Here is a 17,000-nt window from a genome sequence, read left to right on the forward strand (position 1 = left end):
TTGGTGGAGTTTAGTAGCAATGGTATGTTCAGTTCCTAGTGTTATGTACTACAATGTGGAGTTAAGATACAGTGGGGAGTTGTCACTTCTTTGTGTTCTCTCAGCATTACAATATTTGGATTGAAATTATCACACACCGTATCAAATATTTTCTCAATGTTCCTTTTATATGCTAGAAAATTGTTTCTCTCGCGTACACGAGAGCGTGTACTTGTGTTTACTCACCTATTTACTCGCCTATATGTAGTTGCAGGGGTCGACTTTCGGCTCCTGGTCCCGCATTTTTGCTGGCTCTGCTCCCTTTGTTGCGTGAGCCCTATCATAGCTTTTCTTAAAGCTATGTATACATCCCGCCTCTACCATTTTGTGGTCTAGATCTTGACATATCCTGGCTCCTCTAAAAGCTTAAGAAATATTTTCTAATGTCTCTATGATTTAGCCCATTGTGTTTTCCTGTACCTGATTCTTGCCTGTCGAGCAGACTAGACCTGTCCACCATGTCACCTCCTCTTGGTATTTTATACCAAGACTGGGTTTACATCCTTTAGACTCTCCTCATACTTCATACCCTTAAGCTATGATGAGAAAAAAATAGTTTGTGTATTCAAGCGTTATATAAAAACTTGTGTACGGAACCTTGATTCTCCCGTCTTTTATAGTGCCCTTGTTAGGAGTCCAGACTTTTCAGTCCGTCCAGGTTCATAATCAAGTATACTGATAATTGTCAAGAATGGACTGACTCGTTGCGTAAGAATTCCTCTTCTAAGTTTTGGTTAGTATCTGTTCCAGTCATGGTATGTGTTTGTTTTCTCAGGAAGGGGGACATACAGGGTATGTTGGAGGGGATAAAGTATTCAGAGATGGAGAGTTGTAGGGAATAATCAAAGGGGCTGGAGTCGAAGGGGACAAAGGAAATACTGACTCTTCACTGAAGGACGATGCATCATGGAGAGGTAGTGGGGAGGTGGATGCTTCATGGGGAGGGGGTGAGGAGGTGGTTGCATCAGGGGGAAGGGGAAAGGGAGGTGGATTTCTCACTGGAGGAAGATATAAATCAAGAGAGGGAGGTTTTCCTAGTGGTTTAAAAGCAGGGCATTCCTGGTGGTGAGTACTTTTATTCAGGGCAGCACTGATTAGGTTTGTTAGTCGGAGTCTATTTGCGTGTCAGGGTGTGTGGAGGTTAATATCTGGGAACAAAGAGTAGAGAGAGGAGAGGAGGAGAGGGGAAGAGGTCAAAAAGGTTAGGTAGCAACTACTCCAGCTACAGGTAGGCTCGGCAGTACGAATCCTGAACTGGTTCTTCTCTGTGCGGTGATCCGGCACAACTACTGCTTCCTACAGCAATCGACTAACACTAAGGCATACAAGCATCCCCAGGATGCCACCTAAAACAGCCATACTTCCTGGTATACTTCCTAGCAAGACAAAGTATACTCTACATCACAGGGTTCCACCCACAACAGTCATCTAAAACAAAAGTACCTACTTGCTGTCTGATGGTATCTTTATCAATGCTCAATAATAAGCGTGTCACTGATGGGTTGGCTTCGTAACACCAAACTGTAGCACTAGTCTTAACAAGGATATTTTTTTGTGGGTAGCTTAATTAAGACCTGTCTTCTGTGTGCCAGTATACAGAAATTTGATAATTTTGCTTCACATTTTTCTTCTATGAGAGATATTCATGTCTGCTCTCGATTTTCCTCATTTTCCAAACAATTGTCTCCTCATCCTTCTCAAATATATCATGAACTTCTTTCATTAATCCACAATTCTTCATCTTGGTATCCCTTTAACCTTCTGCCTTCCACTTGCCGCTCCTCCCTGCCTTCCTCATGCAGCTCCTCCCTGCCTTCCTCCTGCCGCTCCTCCCTGCCTTCCTCCTGCCTTCCTCCTGCCGCTCCTCCCTGCCTTCCTCATGCAGCTCCTCCCTGCCTTCCTCCTGCCGCTCCTCCCTGCCTTCCTCCTGCCGCTCCTCCCTGCCTTCCTCCTGCCGCTCCTCCCTGCCTTCCTCATGCAGCTCCTCCCTGCCTTCCTCATGCAGCTCCTCCCTGCCTTCCTCATGCAGCTCCTCCCTGCCTTCCTCCTGCCGCTCCTCCCTGCCTTCCTCATGCAGCTCCTCCCTGCCTTCCTCATGCAGCTCCTCCCTGCCTTCCTCCTGCCGCTCCTCCCTGCCTTCCTCCTGCCGCTCCTCCCTGCCTTCCTCCTGCCGCTCCTCCCTGCCTTCCTCCTGCCTTCCTCCTGCCGCTCCTCCCTGTCTTCCTCCTGCCGCTCCTCCTGCCGCTCCTCCCTGCCTTCCTCCTGCCGCTCTTCCCTGCCTTCCTCCTGCCGCACCTCTCTGCCTTCCTCCTGCCGCTCCTCTCTGCCTTCCTCCTGCCGCTTCTCCCTGCCTTCCTCCTGCCTTCCTCCTGCCGCTCCTTCCTTCCCTCCTCCTGCCGTTTCTCCCTGCCTTCCTCCTGCATCTCCCCCCTGCCTTCCTCCTGCCGCTCCTTCCTTCCCTCCTCCTGCCGCTCCTTCCTTCCCTCCTCCTGCCGTTTCTCCCTGCCTTCCTCCTGCCTCTCCCCCCTGCCTTCCTCCTGCCGCTCCTTCCATCCTCCTGCCGCTCCTTCCTGCCTTCCTCCTGCATCTCCTCCCTGCCTTCCTCCTGCCGCTTCTCCCTTCCCTCCTCCTGCCGCTCCTCCCTTCCCTCCTCCTGCCGCTCCTTCCTGCCTTCCTCCTGCCGCTCCTCCCTGCCTTCCTCATGTCTGACAACCCTTCCCTTTCCTCTACCGCTGTCCTCCTTGTGCTCCCTGATATCCGCCTGCCCTGCTCCCCCTCCTGCTCACTTGATGTGTCTTCCTCTCTCACCGGAACTCGCTAACCCACACTCGCTCATAACTTTTGTTATTTGCTTCAGTTCTTTAACCAGCATCTTCGCGTCCTTCTCTCTCGCTGATCTCGTGTCATCCTCCAGCAATTTCCTCATCTTTTCTTTTCCCCGACTCTGTTCTTTATATTTTGCTTTTTTTTTCACTCTTCTGCCATCTCTGCTTCCTCCTTTCCTCAACATTGTCAAGTATTTTTACTTGTAATTCAGGGAATCATATAGAAACTTCGAGCTCGGCAGATCGAAATTAAAACAATGTTTCGCTCAAGAAGAGTTTTGCCCGAGGTCAGGTCATCCAAATTTCATTTTTATATGAAAGATATACTTTGTTGCAGTGGCTTCTCACATATGTGGTTGTATTTTATATAAATGTGTGAGCACATATGCATGCATGTATAAGCATGTTTGTGTGTGTGTGTGTGTGTGTGTGTGTGTGTGTGTGTGTGTGTGTGTGTGTGTGTGTTTACATACAAGAACTTTAGGAAGGCAGACAACAGGAGAGCCCACGATAAACATCTAAAATATTTCAGGTATAAAGGACACAAGTACATCTAATGTGACATTTTACTGTGGCAAAGTTTCGCTCACCAGGAGCTTGATAAAACGTTGCCACAATAAAATGTCACTTTAGCTGCACATGTCTCTTTTTACCTAATAGCTGTAAAACTACTTTTTTATCTAAAATATTAGCTAAGTTGAACTGCATCCATTTCTGCTTAGGAAGTCTAGGAAATGTAATTATTTCTACTGCCTTAGCTACTACTGTTATTGCTACTATCACCAATACAGCCACTTTCTAATCGGTGGTAAATGATGATGCTCGGGCAGTTCCTAAACTAACAATGGCATTCCATTAACATCTAGTCACAGTAGAGTATCGACTACCATTCAATATTCGCAAAATCCTTTTTAAGCTGGTTCCTTAACGAATGTTTATACTTAGTTTCACTGGGCAGTCTCTATCAAATGGTCAATAACTGTAAATATCATTTACCTTCATTTGCACTTGATCTCTTGCCACGAAGTTTCGTTTAAGTGTTTATCGTATTTGAGTTTACGAAGTCTATACAGAGTTCTGAAGTTCTGAATGAGAACTTATATTCGTCTTGTTCGATGGAAGAGCAAGTTTTTCATTCCTCGTATGGATTGTTTCTTAATGGTGATACCTGCAAAGTATGTTTTTCTCTGCATCTCCTCCCAGTTTGTCTTGGTATTTTTAGTTATTTTTATAATCAGATTGGTAATTTTAACACTATCTGTAAACTGGACAATACATTCAAGGGGCGGTCTCAGTATTCAGAGTGCAATTTTTCTAGTGTTTTGTTCCCAAAATTTAAATCTAATTTTCTAACTATCCTTTTGGCTTTCCTCTTCTGAGACATTGTTTAGTATATTTATGGTCGCTTCTTAGGATTACTTCAGGAAGACCTTTTATTTTATTTCGGTTTGTTTCTTCTCAAACAGCTTATAACAATGCTTGAGATTGTTTTACACTTACTGGTATTGAAACTCATATTTCAGATCTTAAATTTTGGCAAATTTATCCAAATCTCTGAACACTTGTACACGTAGCATGGATACTGCATTTTCTCGCAGTTTTGCATCGTCCATGAATTTTGCAATATATATATATATATATATATATATATATATATATATATATATATATATATATATATATATATATATATGCAAAACAACCACTGAAAGAATAGAGAAATTCCAAGCGCTTTCGTGACTACTCACATTATCAAGGATATATATATATATATATATATATATATATATATATATATATATATATATATATATATATGCAATAAGATCAGAGTAAAGAGGTGATTTGAGAATATGCAAAACAACCACTCTGAAAGAATAATGAAATTCCAAGCGCTTTCGTGACTACTCACATTATCATGGAACAATAAAAGTGATGCATAAAAGGAAGGCATATAAAGGGTCTAGACCACACCTCACCATCACATCCCACAACAAAGCAACACCTGACGCGCGACTCATAAGAAAGAGAACACTGCAGCAGGCCCGCTGGCGTAACTAGATTGGTGCTGTGAAGGACCTGTCTAGTTGTGCCAGCAGGCTTGCTGCAGTGTTCTCTTTCTTATGAGTCGCGCGTCAGGTGTTGCTTTGTTGTGGGATGTGATGGTGATGTGTGTTCTGGGCCCTTTATATGCCTTCCTTTGATGCATCACTTTTATTCTTCCTCGATAATGTGAGTAGTCACGAAAGCGCTTAGAATTCCATTATTCTTTCACAATGGTTATTTTGTGTGTGTGTGTGTATATATATATATATATATATATATATATATATATATATATATATATATATATATATATATATATATATATATATATATATATATAATATAATATCCTGCAAAGGTTTACGCTAAAGAACTACTTTTGAGAAACTCTGCTGTTTAAGTCTATCCACTACATTTCTCTCCTTCAGATATCTTCACGTCTCCTATTGATGAAAAAGTTATTAGTCCAGACTTGAAGTTTGGCTCCTCTACCACGCGCCGGTATTTTGGCCAGCAACCCTCGATGTGGTACCTGGCCGAAGATTTTCTGAAACTACGTGAAATACATCTGTTGGATTTCTTGCTCCTAGTTTTAGTACCTATTGCTAAATGAAGAATTATATTGCTTGAGACATGGCTTTTTGTTGCCAATATCATGTTGATGTATCTGAATTGTTTGTATACCGAAAAATTATTTTATTAAGCTACCTTGGTGGCACACAATATTTTGTGTTCTCTCTTCTCCATATCAGGTCATCAGTAAAGTCTATTACTACCCCTTGGTGACTCCGACCAGGTGACACCTAAAATACTTTGAAGATACAAATGACTCAGTGTAGCAATATTTTTCCACTGGTGGTTAACGCTCTCGCTTCACACGGTGAGGGCCTGGGTTCGATTCCCAGCCAGAGTAGAAACATTGGACGTGTTTCTTTCCACCTGTTGTCTATGTTCCCCATCAGTAAAATGGGTACCTGGGTGTTAGTCGACTGGTGTGGGTCGCATCCTGGGACACTGACCTAAGGAGGCCTGGTCACAGACCGGGCCGCGGGGGCGTTGACCCCCGGAACTCTCTCCAGATAAACTCCAGATAAAACACTGAAATAAAGATAGACACAAAGATAAGACCTGTCATATTAAGACAAATTTACAAATGACAACGGCCGCATTTAAAGGAGAGAACCTTCATAATGAAAATGAAAGTAGCGACAAATATCACACAAGAGGATAACTGTAGGTTCACAGCAGGACTCGTCATATTTAAGACAAAAATTACAAACTATCTGGATCTCGGATGCAAATCATATCTGTTTCTCGAGCATAAAATATTGCATTGTCTGGGTTTGATATGACTGCGGGTTCTCCTTTGCAATTCTACTAGCTTGGTCTCTAGTGCAAGAGTGCAGGTTTAAGTAATGTCTTTATTATGGTGTAAACCAGTGTGCTGGTCCTTCTCTGGCTCTGATGCTGCACGATACACTCCTGTTGCTCTCGTATCACTCTCCTCCTGTGGGAGAGTCGAGGAGCTGAGGGAGGCAGGATCAAACGCTAATGTTTAATTTGTGTTGAGGATGCATTTGCACGTGGATATGTATATATATATATATGTGTGTGTATGTGTGTGTGTGTGTATACTCACCTAGCTGTGGTTACATGGGTCGAGTCGTGTGTGTGTACTCAGCTAATTGTGGTTGCAGGGGCCAAGCCATAGCTCCTGGCCCCGCCAGGAGCTATGACTCCTATGTATTGTGTACTCACCTAATTGTGGTTGCAGAAGTCGAGTCGAGTCGTGTGTGTGTGTGTGTGTGTGTGTGTGTGTGTGTGTGTGTGTGTGTGTGTGTGTGTGTTTACTCGCCTAATAGTGAATGCATGGGTTGAGTCGTGTGTGTGTGTACGTATTCTCCTAATTGTGGTTGCAGGGGTCGATTCAAAGATCTTGGCCCCGCCAGAAGCTATGACTCCAATGAATTGTGTACTCACCTAATTGTGGTTGCAGAAGTCGAGTCATGTGTATGCGTGTGTGCATTTGTGTGTGTGTGTGTATGTATTGTGCGTGTGTGTGTGTGTGTGTGTTGCGTGTGTGTGTGTGTGTGTTGCGTGTGTGTGTGTGTGTGTGTGTGTTTAGTGTGTGTTTAGTGTGTGTTTTGTGTGTGTGTTTAGTGTGTGTTTAGTGTGTGTTTAGTGTGTGTTTTGTGTGTGTGTTTAGTGTGTGTTTAGTGTGTGTGTTTAGTGTGTGTTTAGTGTGTTTTGTGTGTGTTTTGTGTGTGTGTTTAGTGTGTGTGTGTGTTTAGTGTGTGTGTGTTTAGTGTGTGTTTAGTGTGTTTTGTGTGTGTGTTTTGTGTATGTGCGTGTTTTGTGTATGTATGTGTGTGTGTGTGTGTGTGTGTGTGTGTGTGTGTGTGTGTGTGTGTGTGTGTGTGTGTGTGTGTGTGTGTGTGTATGTGTATGTGTGTGTGTTGGAGAGGGAAAACCCCTCATCACTTGGGACCAGCATCTTAATTAATTAATAGGCAGGATTGATGCAACGGTAATCAAGAGAGTCGTGAAGTATTTACGTTTCAACTGAAGCATTGGCTTCAATTAAAACGTACAGCCTAACATATTGATTCACTGCCTCCACAAGGACGGAGGATCAAACATCACCAAGAAATACAATTTGTAATTTAGGCTCATTCACTCATTAGTTTCCACTTGACGATTTACCTTAGTCACCTATCTTTCAAAAAAATCTTACTCGTTGCCTCTGAATATTTTTGTCTGTTATGGGGTATTAGTGGTGGTTGTACTTATTATGGCTGTGCAAGTGATGGTTAAAAGTAGTGGAGGTAGTACATTTTAATAGCTGGTGTGGTGGTGGTGGTGGTGACATCAGTCGTGTTGATAGTGGCATTGTGATTTATGGGTTGTGGCTGCATTTGTAAAACTGGTTGTGATCTATGGATGATATGGTTGGTTGCTTTACTATAGGTGGTGTTATTGGGGTGGTAATGGTGACAGTGGCGGTAGTGGTTGTGGTGTTCTAGTGGTGGTGATGGCTGTGGTGTATATAAGGCGCTGGTAGTAGTTATCGTAGTGATGGGTAGAGAGGAGTGCTGTGGCAGATGAGTGATGTGTTGCATTAATAACAGTGACAGTAGATGGTGGTGGTAGTTGTTATGGTGCTTGTGTTTTTTGTTTTTCTTAGTGGTGGTGTTTCTTTGGCAATGGTAGTGTTGTTGTTGGTGGTGGTGTTTTTTTGGTGGTGGTAATGTTGTTGTGGGTGGTGGTGGTGTGAGTACTGGTGGTGTTGGTATAGGTGGTGGCGGTGGTGGTGGTGGTATTACAGTAATAATGTGCGGTATGTACAGTATTACTCGTCCATCATAGCTAAGAATTTTCAAAGTGCGGAACCACACGCAAAAAATAGTCACTTAGGCAAGATGTGTTTGTGTAATGCGGCAAATTAATGTTGACGCCAGTGCGGTAGCTAATGTCTTATTGCGACTTCATCTGGGTGGCTGATGTCTTTTGTTGACGCAATCTGGGTGTCTGAAGTCATATGATATCAGCCTAGAGATGCTTGACTGGACCTGCTGAAAAAAAGGCTCACCACAGTCTCAGGAGCAGGTGAGGTCCCTCTTACCCTGCTATTCTTGTCATTAAGCACTGTCAGTATTATTTTAAGTCATTACCACTTGGCTCGCTGCTTGCTTCAAGTCACACTTGAGTTTAACATATTGCTTCCGAAAAGTAGGCAAAAATGAGAATCCTCCGACATTTATTACCAGCTGGTGTGTATGTGTGAGAGACAAAGAGAGATAAAGAGAGAGAGAAAGAGATAGAGTTAGAAAGAGATGGAGATGGCAGTGATGAACTGATATAGAGACTAGCGAATATTTGATGGTTAACACTGTGACATGGTCCTCAGACAAATAGAGAAATTAAAACTTAACAAATCCCCAGGTCCTGATGAACTGTTTGTCAAGGAATGTAAAGAGGAACTTAGCATACCTTTGGCTAATCTTTTCAATATATCACTACAAACTGGCATAGTGCCAGACAAGTGGAAAATGGCAAATGTAATACCTATTTACAAGGCAGGTGACAGGTCCTTACCTTCGAACTATAGACCAATAAGCCTTACCTCTATAGTGGGAAAATTTATGGAATCAATCGTTGCCGAGGCATTTCGTAGCCATCTTGAAAGGCATAAATTGATTGATGATGGATAAATTGATTAATAATGGATAAATACACGAGTGGGTGTGAGTGTGTGTGTAAGTTGGGCCTGACTAGTTTGTGCTGCTAGGTCAGATGCGGTGCTCCTCAAGTGAATGTGACTGACCTGACTAGATTAGGGCATTAGCTTAAGCCGGTAGGAGAATTAGACTTGCCTCGCATGGGTTAGTAGGCCTGCTGCAGTGTTCCTTCTTTCTTATGTTCTTATTAACACACTGGTCAACACATTCACACAAGCAAAAACACTTCAAAATACACTGAGGTCCTGCATCTTTAACTACAGATACACATCCTATCAACCCAGACACGTAATTCCATAGTACATATAGGCTTAATGACATTGCATTATAAGCGGTACATCAACCCCAACAATTCCCTTTACATCTAAATTTCTCTTACTTCTTTAGTTAACCACCTACTCCTTCAACCTCTTCCAACACTTCATCAACCCGTCCCACTTTAATCTCCTCTTCCCTTCCTCTTAGTCTACCACTCCGAAGTGTACTCACCAATGACTGTAAGGTTGACCACTGTATTGTGGGTGGGGGAGGAGAGAAAGTCGACTCTACAGGTGTAGATACCCTGGTCTTTGGCCTCCACTGGGCTGAGGATGAGCCTTGCTGGGGAGGAACTGGTTTCGAAGGTGCCTCGGTTGCGGAGAACCTTGTCTGGCTGGTAGAGTCCGTTCTCTCCCCGGGCGTCATAGCTGTCAGGGAGAGAGATGAGAGTTTTATAAGGTATATTCATAGAGACAAAATAGATAAAAGGACAAAAATATATACTTATGTCATCTTTAGTAAAGTTTCGGGCCTGGGACCTTCTTCATTCCATGAAGCATGGCCAGAAACTAATTCAATAAAGATTTTTTAGCACATGCGCTTGTGTCTTTCCATATAAACGAGAGCCGCTGTGAATTTGCTGTATGAGTGGGAACGTTACAAGTGGCTACACACGCATGAACATTACCCACATCTACATACGCTCGTACTATACATATGTATATACTCCTTGTAAATGAAATTCTGTGCATACATAGAAATTAATGTAAATAATATAAATAACATGAAATATTTACACCTGAATACCAGGTTCATTTGAAATTTGGGTTGCTAGTAATTAAATAAGTGAATAAATAGGAAGAATATAAAAACAACTGAACGTATAAGATCTCATTTGTTCAGTTGAAATATTGTGGAGCATTTATTCAATAAGAGGAAAAATGTTTTCATTAGGATATATCACACGTGAGGTACCACACGTGAGGTACCACACGTGAGGTACCATAGTTAGGTACCACAAGTGAGGTACCACACGTGAGGTACCACACGTGGGGTACCACACGTGAGGTACCACACGTGAGGTACCGCACGTGAGGTACCACACGTGAGGTACCACACGTGAGGTACCACACGTGAGGTGCCACACGTGAGGTACCACAGATGAGGTACCACACGTGAGGTACCATAGTTAGGTACCACAAGTGAGGTACTATAGTTAGGTACCACAAGTGAGGTACCATAGTTAGGTACCACAAGTGAGGTACCACAGGTACCACAAGTGAGGTACCACAGGTACCACAAGTGAGGTACCACAGTTAGGTACCACAAGTGAGGTACCACAGTTAGGTACCACAAGTGAGGTACCATAGTTAGGTACCACAAGTGAGGTACCATAGTTAGGTACCACAAGTGAGGTACCATAGTTAGGTACCACAAGTGAGGTACTATAGTTAGGTACCACAAGTGAGGTACCATAGTTAGGTATCACAAGTGAGGTACCACAAGTGAGGTACCATAGGTACCACAAGCGAGGTACCACAAGTGACGTACCACAAGTGAGGTAGCATAGTTAGGTACCACAAGTGAGGTACCACAAATGAGATACTATAGTAAGGTACCACAAGTGAGGTACCACAAGTGAGGTACCACAAGTGAGGTACCATAGTGAGGTACCGCAAGTGACGTACCACAGTTATCCATACTTGCCTCAGTAATGCTCTTAATTATTCACTGATTAACCAGAAGGAATTAAAAAAAAATTTCAATATGTCTGCATACGACTCAAAAATTTTGTTTAAAATAATAAATATAACTAAGTCCCTACAGGATAACTTAGATAAATTGAGTAAATGAATAATGGAATTCAATATAGATAAAATTATTTTAATGAAAATGGAAGAAATCGAAATTAGGCTACATTTAAGTATATATTGTGTGATAAAATGTTAAAGTTATTATCAACAATGTCACCGAATATCATAAACTAAATTTAATTTTGAAGAACTCACGTGATTCACTGGCGAATTGTTAGTTTCCAAATACATGTATATGTCTGGAAAAAAATTATAAAAATGCTATTTACAACTTATATTAGGCCTAAATTAAATTAACAGTTGTATGACGCCCACATTTAAACACTTTGATACGTTAGAAAATGTCCAGAGATGTGCTACAAAATTTTTAACGGAGTTAAAAGAAATATGAGCTAGAAAAGCTGATAACATTAAGGATGCCTACACTGGCTGATAGGAGAAGCAGATGTGGCATGAGAACCAAATACAAAATCATAAAAAGCAGTGAAGCAGTAGGTAAAATTTATACCGCCAGTTGGAACAAGAAACCACAGCTGCAAATTGAGGAAAAGTGGAACCGAAGAGAAAATAGGAAAAAATCCTTCTAAGAGTGGATGACCAATGGAGTGATATAATAGCACTACAACCATTGGACATAATAATAAAAAGTCGCACTGAAAAATTATTGAAGATCGATTGTTGTAAACACAGATCTGCTCCTGTATACAAAACAAGGCCAAGAAACATACATAAGAACATTAGAATGGAGGAACACTACAGAAGGCCTACAATTGAGGGAAGTTGTGGAAAGCCTGGCACTCTGAGAGATCAGGAAATCAAGAACATCGCGAGAAACTGGGCAAGCCCGAGGCATCAATACACGAGTGAAGTCGCACACTGAAGAACAAAATGAGACGCTCAGGGCTGAATGGGGAGGTGGAAGGGTCCTACACAATATGGAACAATGCTGGACATATTGCCACACCAAGGCTGACTCTCCCACAAACTGCCACCACTGTATTGCTCGAACTTTAGGGACGAAAGGCAATTGGATAGGAGGGCGGAAGGCGAATAAGAGGAATGAAGGAAGGGAAAAGGGGTGAAAGTTTGTGAATTGAGAGAGATGAATAGTTAGGGGGAGGGGTTAGAGAACAGGACAGGAGCGGATAAAATTACATACAGCATGTAGATAAAGGAAATGTAGGCAAATAACTGTGTGTTTGTGTGTACTCACCTAGCTGTGGCTGCAAGGGTCGATTAATAGCTCATGGCCCCGCCTCTTCACTGGCCGCTACTGTGTGTGTGTGTGTGTGTGTGTGTGTGTGTGTGTGTGTGTGTGTGTGTGTGTGTGTGTGTGTGTTGGGAGGGGAGTGCTAAGCTAATTTCTCAAAGCGATTGCAGGTGTTGACTCTTAGCTACTGGCCCTGCCTCTCTGCTAGCTGGTACTGATTTCTCTCCTGGCAGCGTGAGGCCTTTCATACCTATCCTTAAATCTATGTATGAATTCTGCCACTACCACCTCGCGCTGTAGGTCCTTTCACTTACTCACCACTCTAAGGCTAACGAAGTATTTCCTGGCATCCCTGTGACTCATCTGAGCTTTTAACTTCCAGCTGTGACCTCGTGTACCCGAGACCCGCATCTCAGACTCTCCCTGTCCACCTTGACAGTTCCCCTCAGTATTTAGAAGTATTTAGAACGTCGTTATCATATAACCTCGGGTCCTTCTAGTGTCGGCAGGTTTAGTTACTCTAGCCTTTCTTCATAGGTCATTCCCTCGGATCTTGGGTAGTTTAGTTGAAAACCTTTGCAATTTTCCAGTTTAACATTATTAACAAGAAGTTGGTTCCATACTGACTTTTCTTTTGGTGTGTGTGTGTGTGTGTGTGTGTGTGTGTGTGTGTGTGTGTGTGTGTGTGTGTGTGAGAAAGATGAGAGAGATGAGAAAGGGATGCGAGAGAAAGAGAGAAAGACTGAAAGAATACTTACTAACATCTTAGGTACTCATTAGTATTTTCACCTTCCACCTGCTCCCTCGTACTCCAGATTTTGTATTACAAAACGCCGGACGTTCATATGACAGAACCATTGAATCGGCATGCCTAGAACTTGTGTTCCAGGCTTCTTGAAAGTCCAGACTTAATGCTGTCCCAGTTAGTAATGCTGCCTAAGGCTGGGCGCGCTCATTCCCAATAAATCACCCAAGTGGTCAAGGAGAATTTGCCTTAGTACTTTGTGTGATGCCGTTGAAGGAGGATAAGAGAGCATGCAAGACATTTTGGGTGGTTGTACATATTCTAAGTCCAATTAATATGCAGGATACGAGGCTTGTTTCAACTGTCAACAAAGGAAAGATTCAGGGCACTTTAGAAGGGTATCTCGCACGCGCATACCAGCACACACGAACGCGTGAACATGCGCGCGCACAGACATAGCTGAGTCTCGACCCCAGCAACCACAATTAGGCGAGTACACACACTGCACATACTGAGCTCACCAAAAACCATACGAAGTCAGACTTCTCTTAATATAGTCCGAACAGTTTTATAGACAATGATGCAGAACAACCACTGTGAAAGAACAAGGAAATTCCAAGCAATTCCGTGACTACTCACATTCCTTGATAATGTGAGAAGCCACGAAAGCGCTTGGAATTTCGCTATTCTTTCACAGAGGTTGTTCTGCATATTTCGATATCACCTGTTTACTGTGATTTTATTGCATAGATAATAATGTAACAGTTTGAGAGAGGTTGTACGGTGATAATGTCCATATAAGAAGAAGAAAGTGCCGTTTTCCTGCTTTACTCTGTTTACCGTTGGGAACTAGATCATTTAATTTTTTCCAAGAAGACATCAAACGTTCCATATCCTTCTCCAGGCGCTAAATGTGTCAACAATATTTACTTAGCCTTTAAAGCTGGAGATGACTGAATTGGATACATCCAATTTCCCGGCGATATTTATCGCTAAAAGAAAAGTGAAAAAACACAGCATCTGGTTAGCTCAGTGATTGGCAGAGATTGGTCATTCTGGCATTACTTAAATTTTCATCCCCATTCAAAATATAAAGTGAATTCGAAAAGAACTTTAGACAATTATAAGTCGACATAAAGGCTCAACACGTTAGTATTTTTGCTACCAGAGGCGATATAATTTATTAAGAAGATTTTGTCTACATATGAGAATAAATATTTAAACATTTACCAATAAAGTGGGGAGAAAATTGCAAAGACAGTTTTTGCAGTATTTCGCTCTTTTGCATATGATGGATGTCAAAGAAATTTTTTGTCAGAAATGACTTTGTAGGTTAAAGATTTTGTATTATTATTATTATTATTATAATCAAGGGGAAGCGCTAAACCCGGAGGATTATACAGCGCCTGGGGGGGGGATGTGGCAGGCATTCAGGCTTAATTCGGGGAACTGGAGCACAGATCCAATTTCCTAAATCAAGAGCCCCTCACCAACATCAAGGAACCTTCCTTGAGGGGAAAAGATTTTGTATAAACTACTAATGGGGTGGGTGGATAAGGGAGTTACGAATAAATACAGTCACATTCCGTAAAGTTTTTTAATGGGATTTCATGCATGTGTCATTAACTAAAGCGTAAAGAATATCATGTAAATCCTATGTAACAGAGGAGGAAAAATTAGTATTTCTCAATCAACTGACAAAATTCACAAAGCACAAACTTCACCTTCAGTGCTTTCATTATGAATCAGTTGCATTTACTGACCTTTTTCATCACTTCCATAAATCATGCAAGAGCCTAATTTCCAGAAATCTTTAAAACTGTGTTAATTATCTCATCTAAATGCTGTAACGAGCAGAAAAATCCTTACGTCACAACTGACATTTACCTAAGCTGAGGCGCAGTATACTGAAGGTAAGTTTTTACTAAACTTTGTAACTCAGATACACTCGGTAAAATTACACTTCATCCCGTATTGCAACATCTCACCGAGACATTGATTTCCAGCTGGATTCATTTCATTCACAGTGAAAGCAATGATACGATAATGTCGGTAGGTCATTTGACATGACATTTACACGTCTTCATACACTATTTAATCTGTTTGCTGTGAAGGTCGCAAATTTCCGACACTATAGAGTTTTCTCTTATGTAAAGTGCATATATTTCATTTATTATATGTGTGTGTAATAAATAAATTATATATACATATTATATATATATATATATATATATATATATATATATATATATATATATATATATATATATATATATATATATATATATATATATATATATATGCAATAAGATCACAGTAAACAGGTTATTTCAGAATATGCAAAACAACCACTCTGAAAGAATAGAGAAATTCCAAGCGCTTTCGTGACTACTCACATTATCAAGGAACTATGATAGTTCCTTGATAATGTGAGTAGTCACGAAAGCGCTTGGAATTTCTCTATTCTTTCAGAGTGGTTGTTTTGCATATATATATTTTTATTTTATTATTTTATTATCACACTGGCCGATTCCCACCAAGGCAGGGTGGCCCGAAAAAGAAGAACTTTCACCATCATTCACTCCATCACTGTCTTGCCAGAAGGGTGCTTTACACTACAGTTTTTAAACTGCAACATTAACACCCCTCCTTCAGAGTGCAGGCACTGTACTTCCCATCTCCAGGACTCAAGTCCGGCCTGCCGGTTTCCCTGAACCCCTTCATAAATGTTACTTTGCTCACACTCCAACAACACGTCAAGTATTAACAACCATTTGTCTCCATTCACTCCTATCAAACACGCTCACGCATGCCTGCTGGAAGTCCAAGCCCCTTGCACACAAAACCTCCTTTACCCCCTCTCTCCAACCTTTCCTAGGCCGACCCCTACCCCGCCTTCCTTCCACTACAGACTGATACACTCTTGAAGTCATTCTGTTTCGCTCCATTCTCTCTACATGTCCGAACCACCTCAACAACCCTTCCTCAGCCCTCTGGACAACAGTTTTGGTAATCCCGCACCTCCTCCTAACTTCCAAACTACGAATTCTCTGCATTATATTCACACCACACATTGCCCTCAGACATGACATCTCCACTGCCTCCAGCCTTCTCCTCGCTGCAACATTCATCACCCATGCTTCACACCCATATAAGAGCGTTGGTAAAACTATACTCTCATACATTCCCCTCTTTGCCTCCAAGGACAAAGTTCTTTGTCTCCAAAGACTTCTAAGTGCACCACTCACTCTTTTCCCCTCATCAATTCTATGATTCACCTCATCTTTCATAGACCCATCCGCTGACACGTCCACTCCCAAATATCTGAATACATTCACCTCCTCCATACTCTCTCCCTCCAATCTGATATCCAATCTTTCATCACCTAATCTTTTTGTTATCCTCATAACCTTACTCTTTCCTGTATTCACCTTTAATTTTCTTCTTTTGCACACCCTACCAAATTCATCCACCAATCTCTGCAACTTCTCTTCAGAATCTCCCAAGAGCACAGTGTCATCAGCAAAGAGCAGCTGTGACAACTCCCACTTTGTGTGTGATTCTTTATCTTTTAACTCCACACCTCTTGCCAAGACCCTCACATTTACTTCTCTTACAACCCCATCTATAAATATATTAAACAACCACGGTGACACCACACATCCTTGTCTAAGGCCTACTTTTACTGGGAAAAAATTTCCCTCTTTCCTACATACTCTAACTTGAGCCTCACTATATATATATATATATATATATATATATATATATATATATATATATATATATATATATATATGTCGTGCCGAATAGGCAGAACTTGCGATC

The 17,000-nt window shown here is 41.8% G+C and overlaps 1 protein-coding gene across 1 annotated transcript in view; it reads right to left on the reverse strand.

Annotated features, from left to right (window-relative positions):
- LOC128700087 (neural cell adhesion molecule 2) overlaps window positions 1-9,875 on the reverse strand; it is a 379,174-nt gene extending 369,299 nt beyond the window's left edge. The window contains exon 1 of the mRNA XM_053793043.2: window positions 9,638-9,875. Within this exon, the coding sequence (XP_053649018.1) occupies window positions 9,638-9,875 (238 nt within the window). The remainder of the gene's footprint in view (window positions 1-9,637) is intronic.
- Between the last annotated feature and the right edge of the window lie 7,125 nt (window positions 9,876-17,000).

This window comes from Cherax quadricarinatus, chromosome 64, assembly GCF_038502225.1.
Source record: "Cherax quadricarinatus isolate ZL_2023a chromosome 64, ASM3850222v1, whole genome shotgun sequence".
NCBI lineage: Eukaryota > Metazoa > Arthropoda > Malacostraca > Decapoda > Parastacidae > Cherax > Cherax quadricarinatus.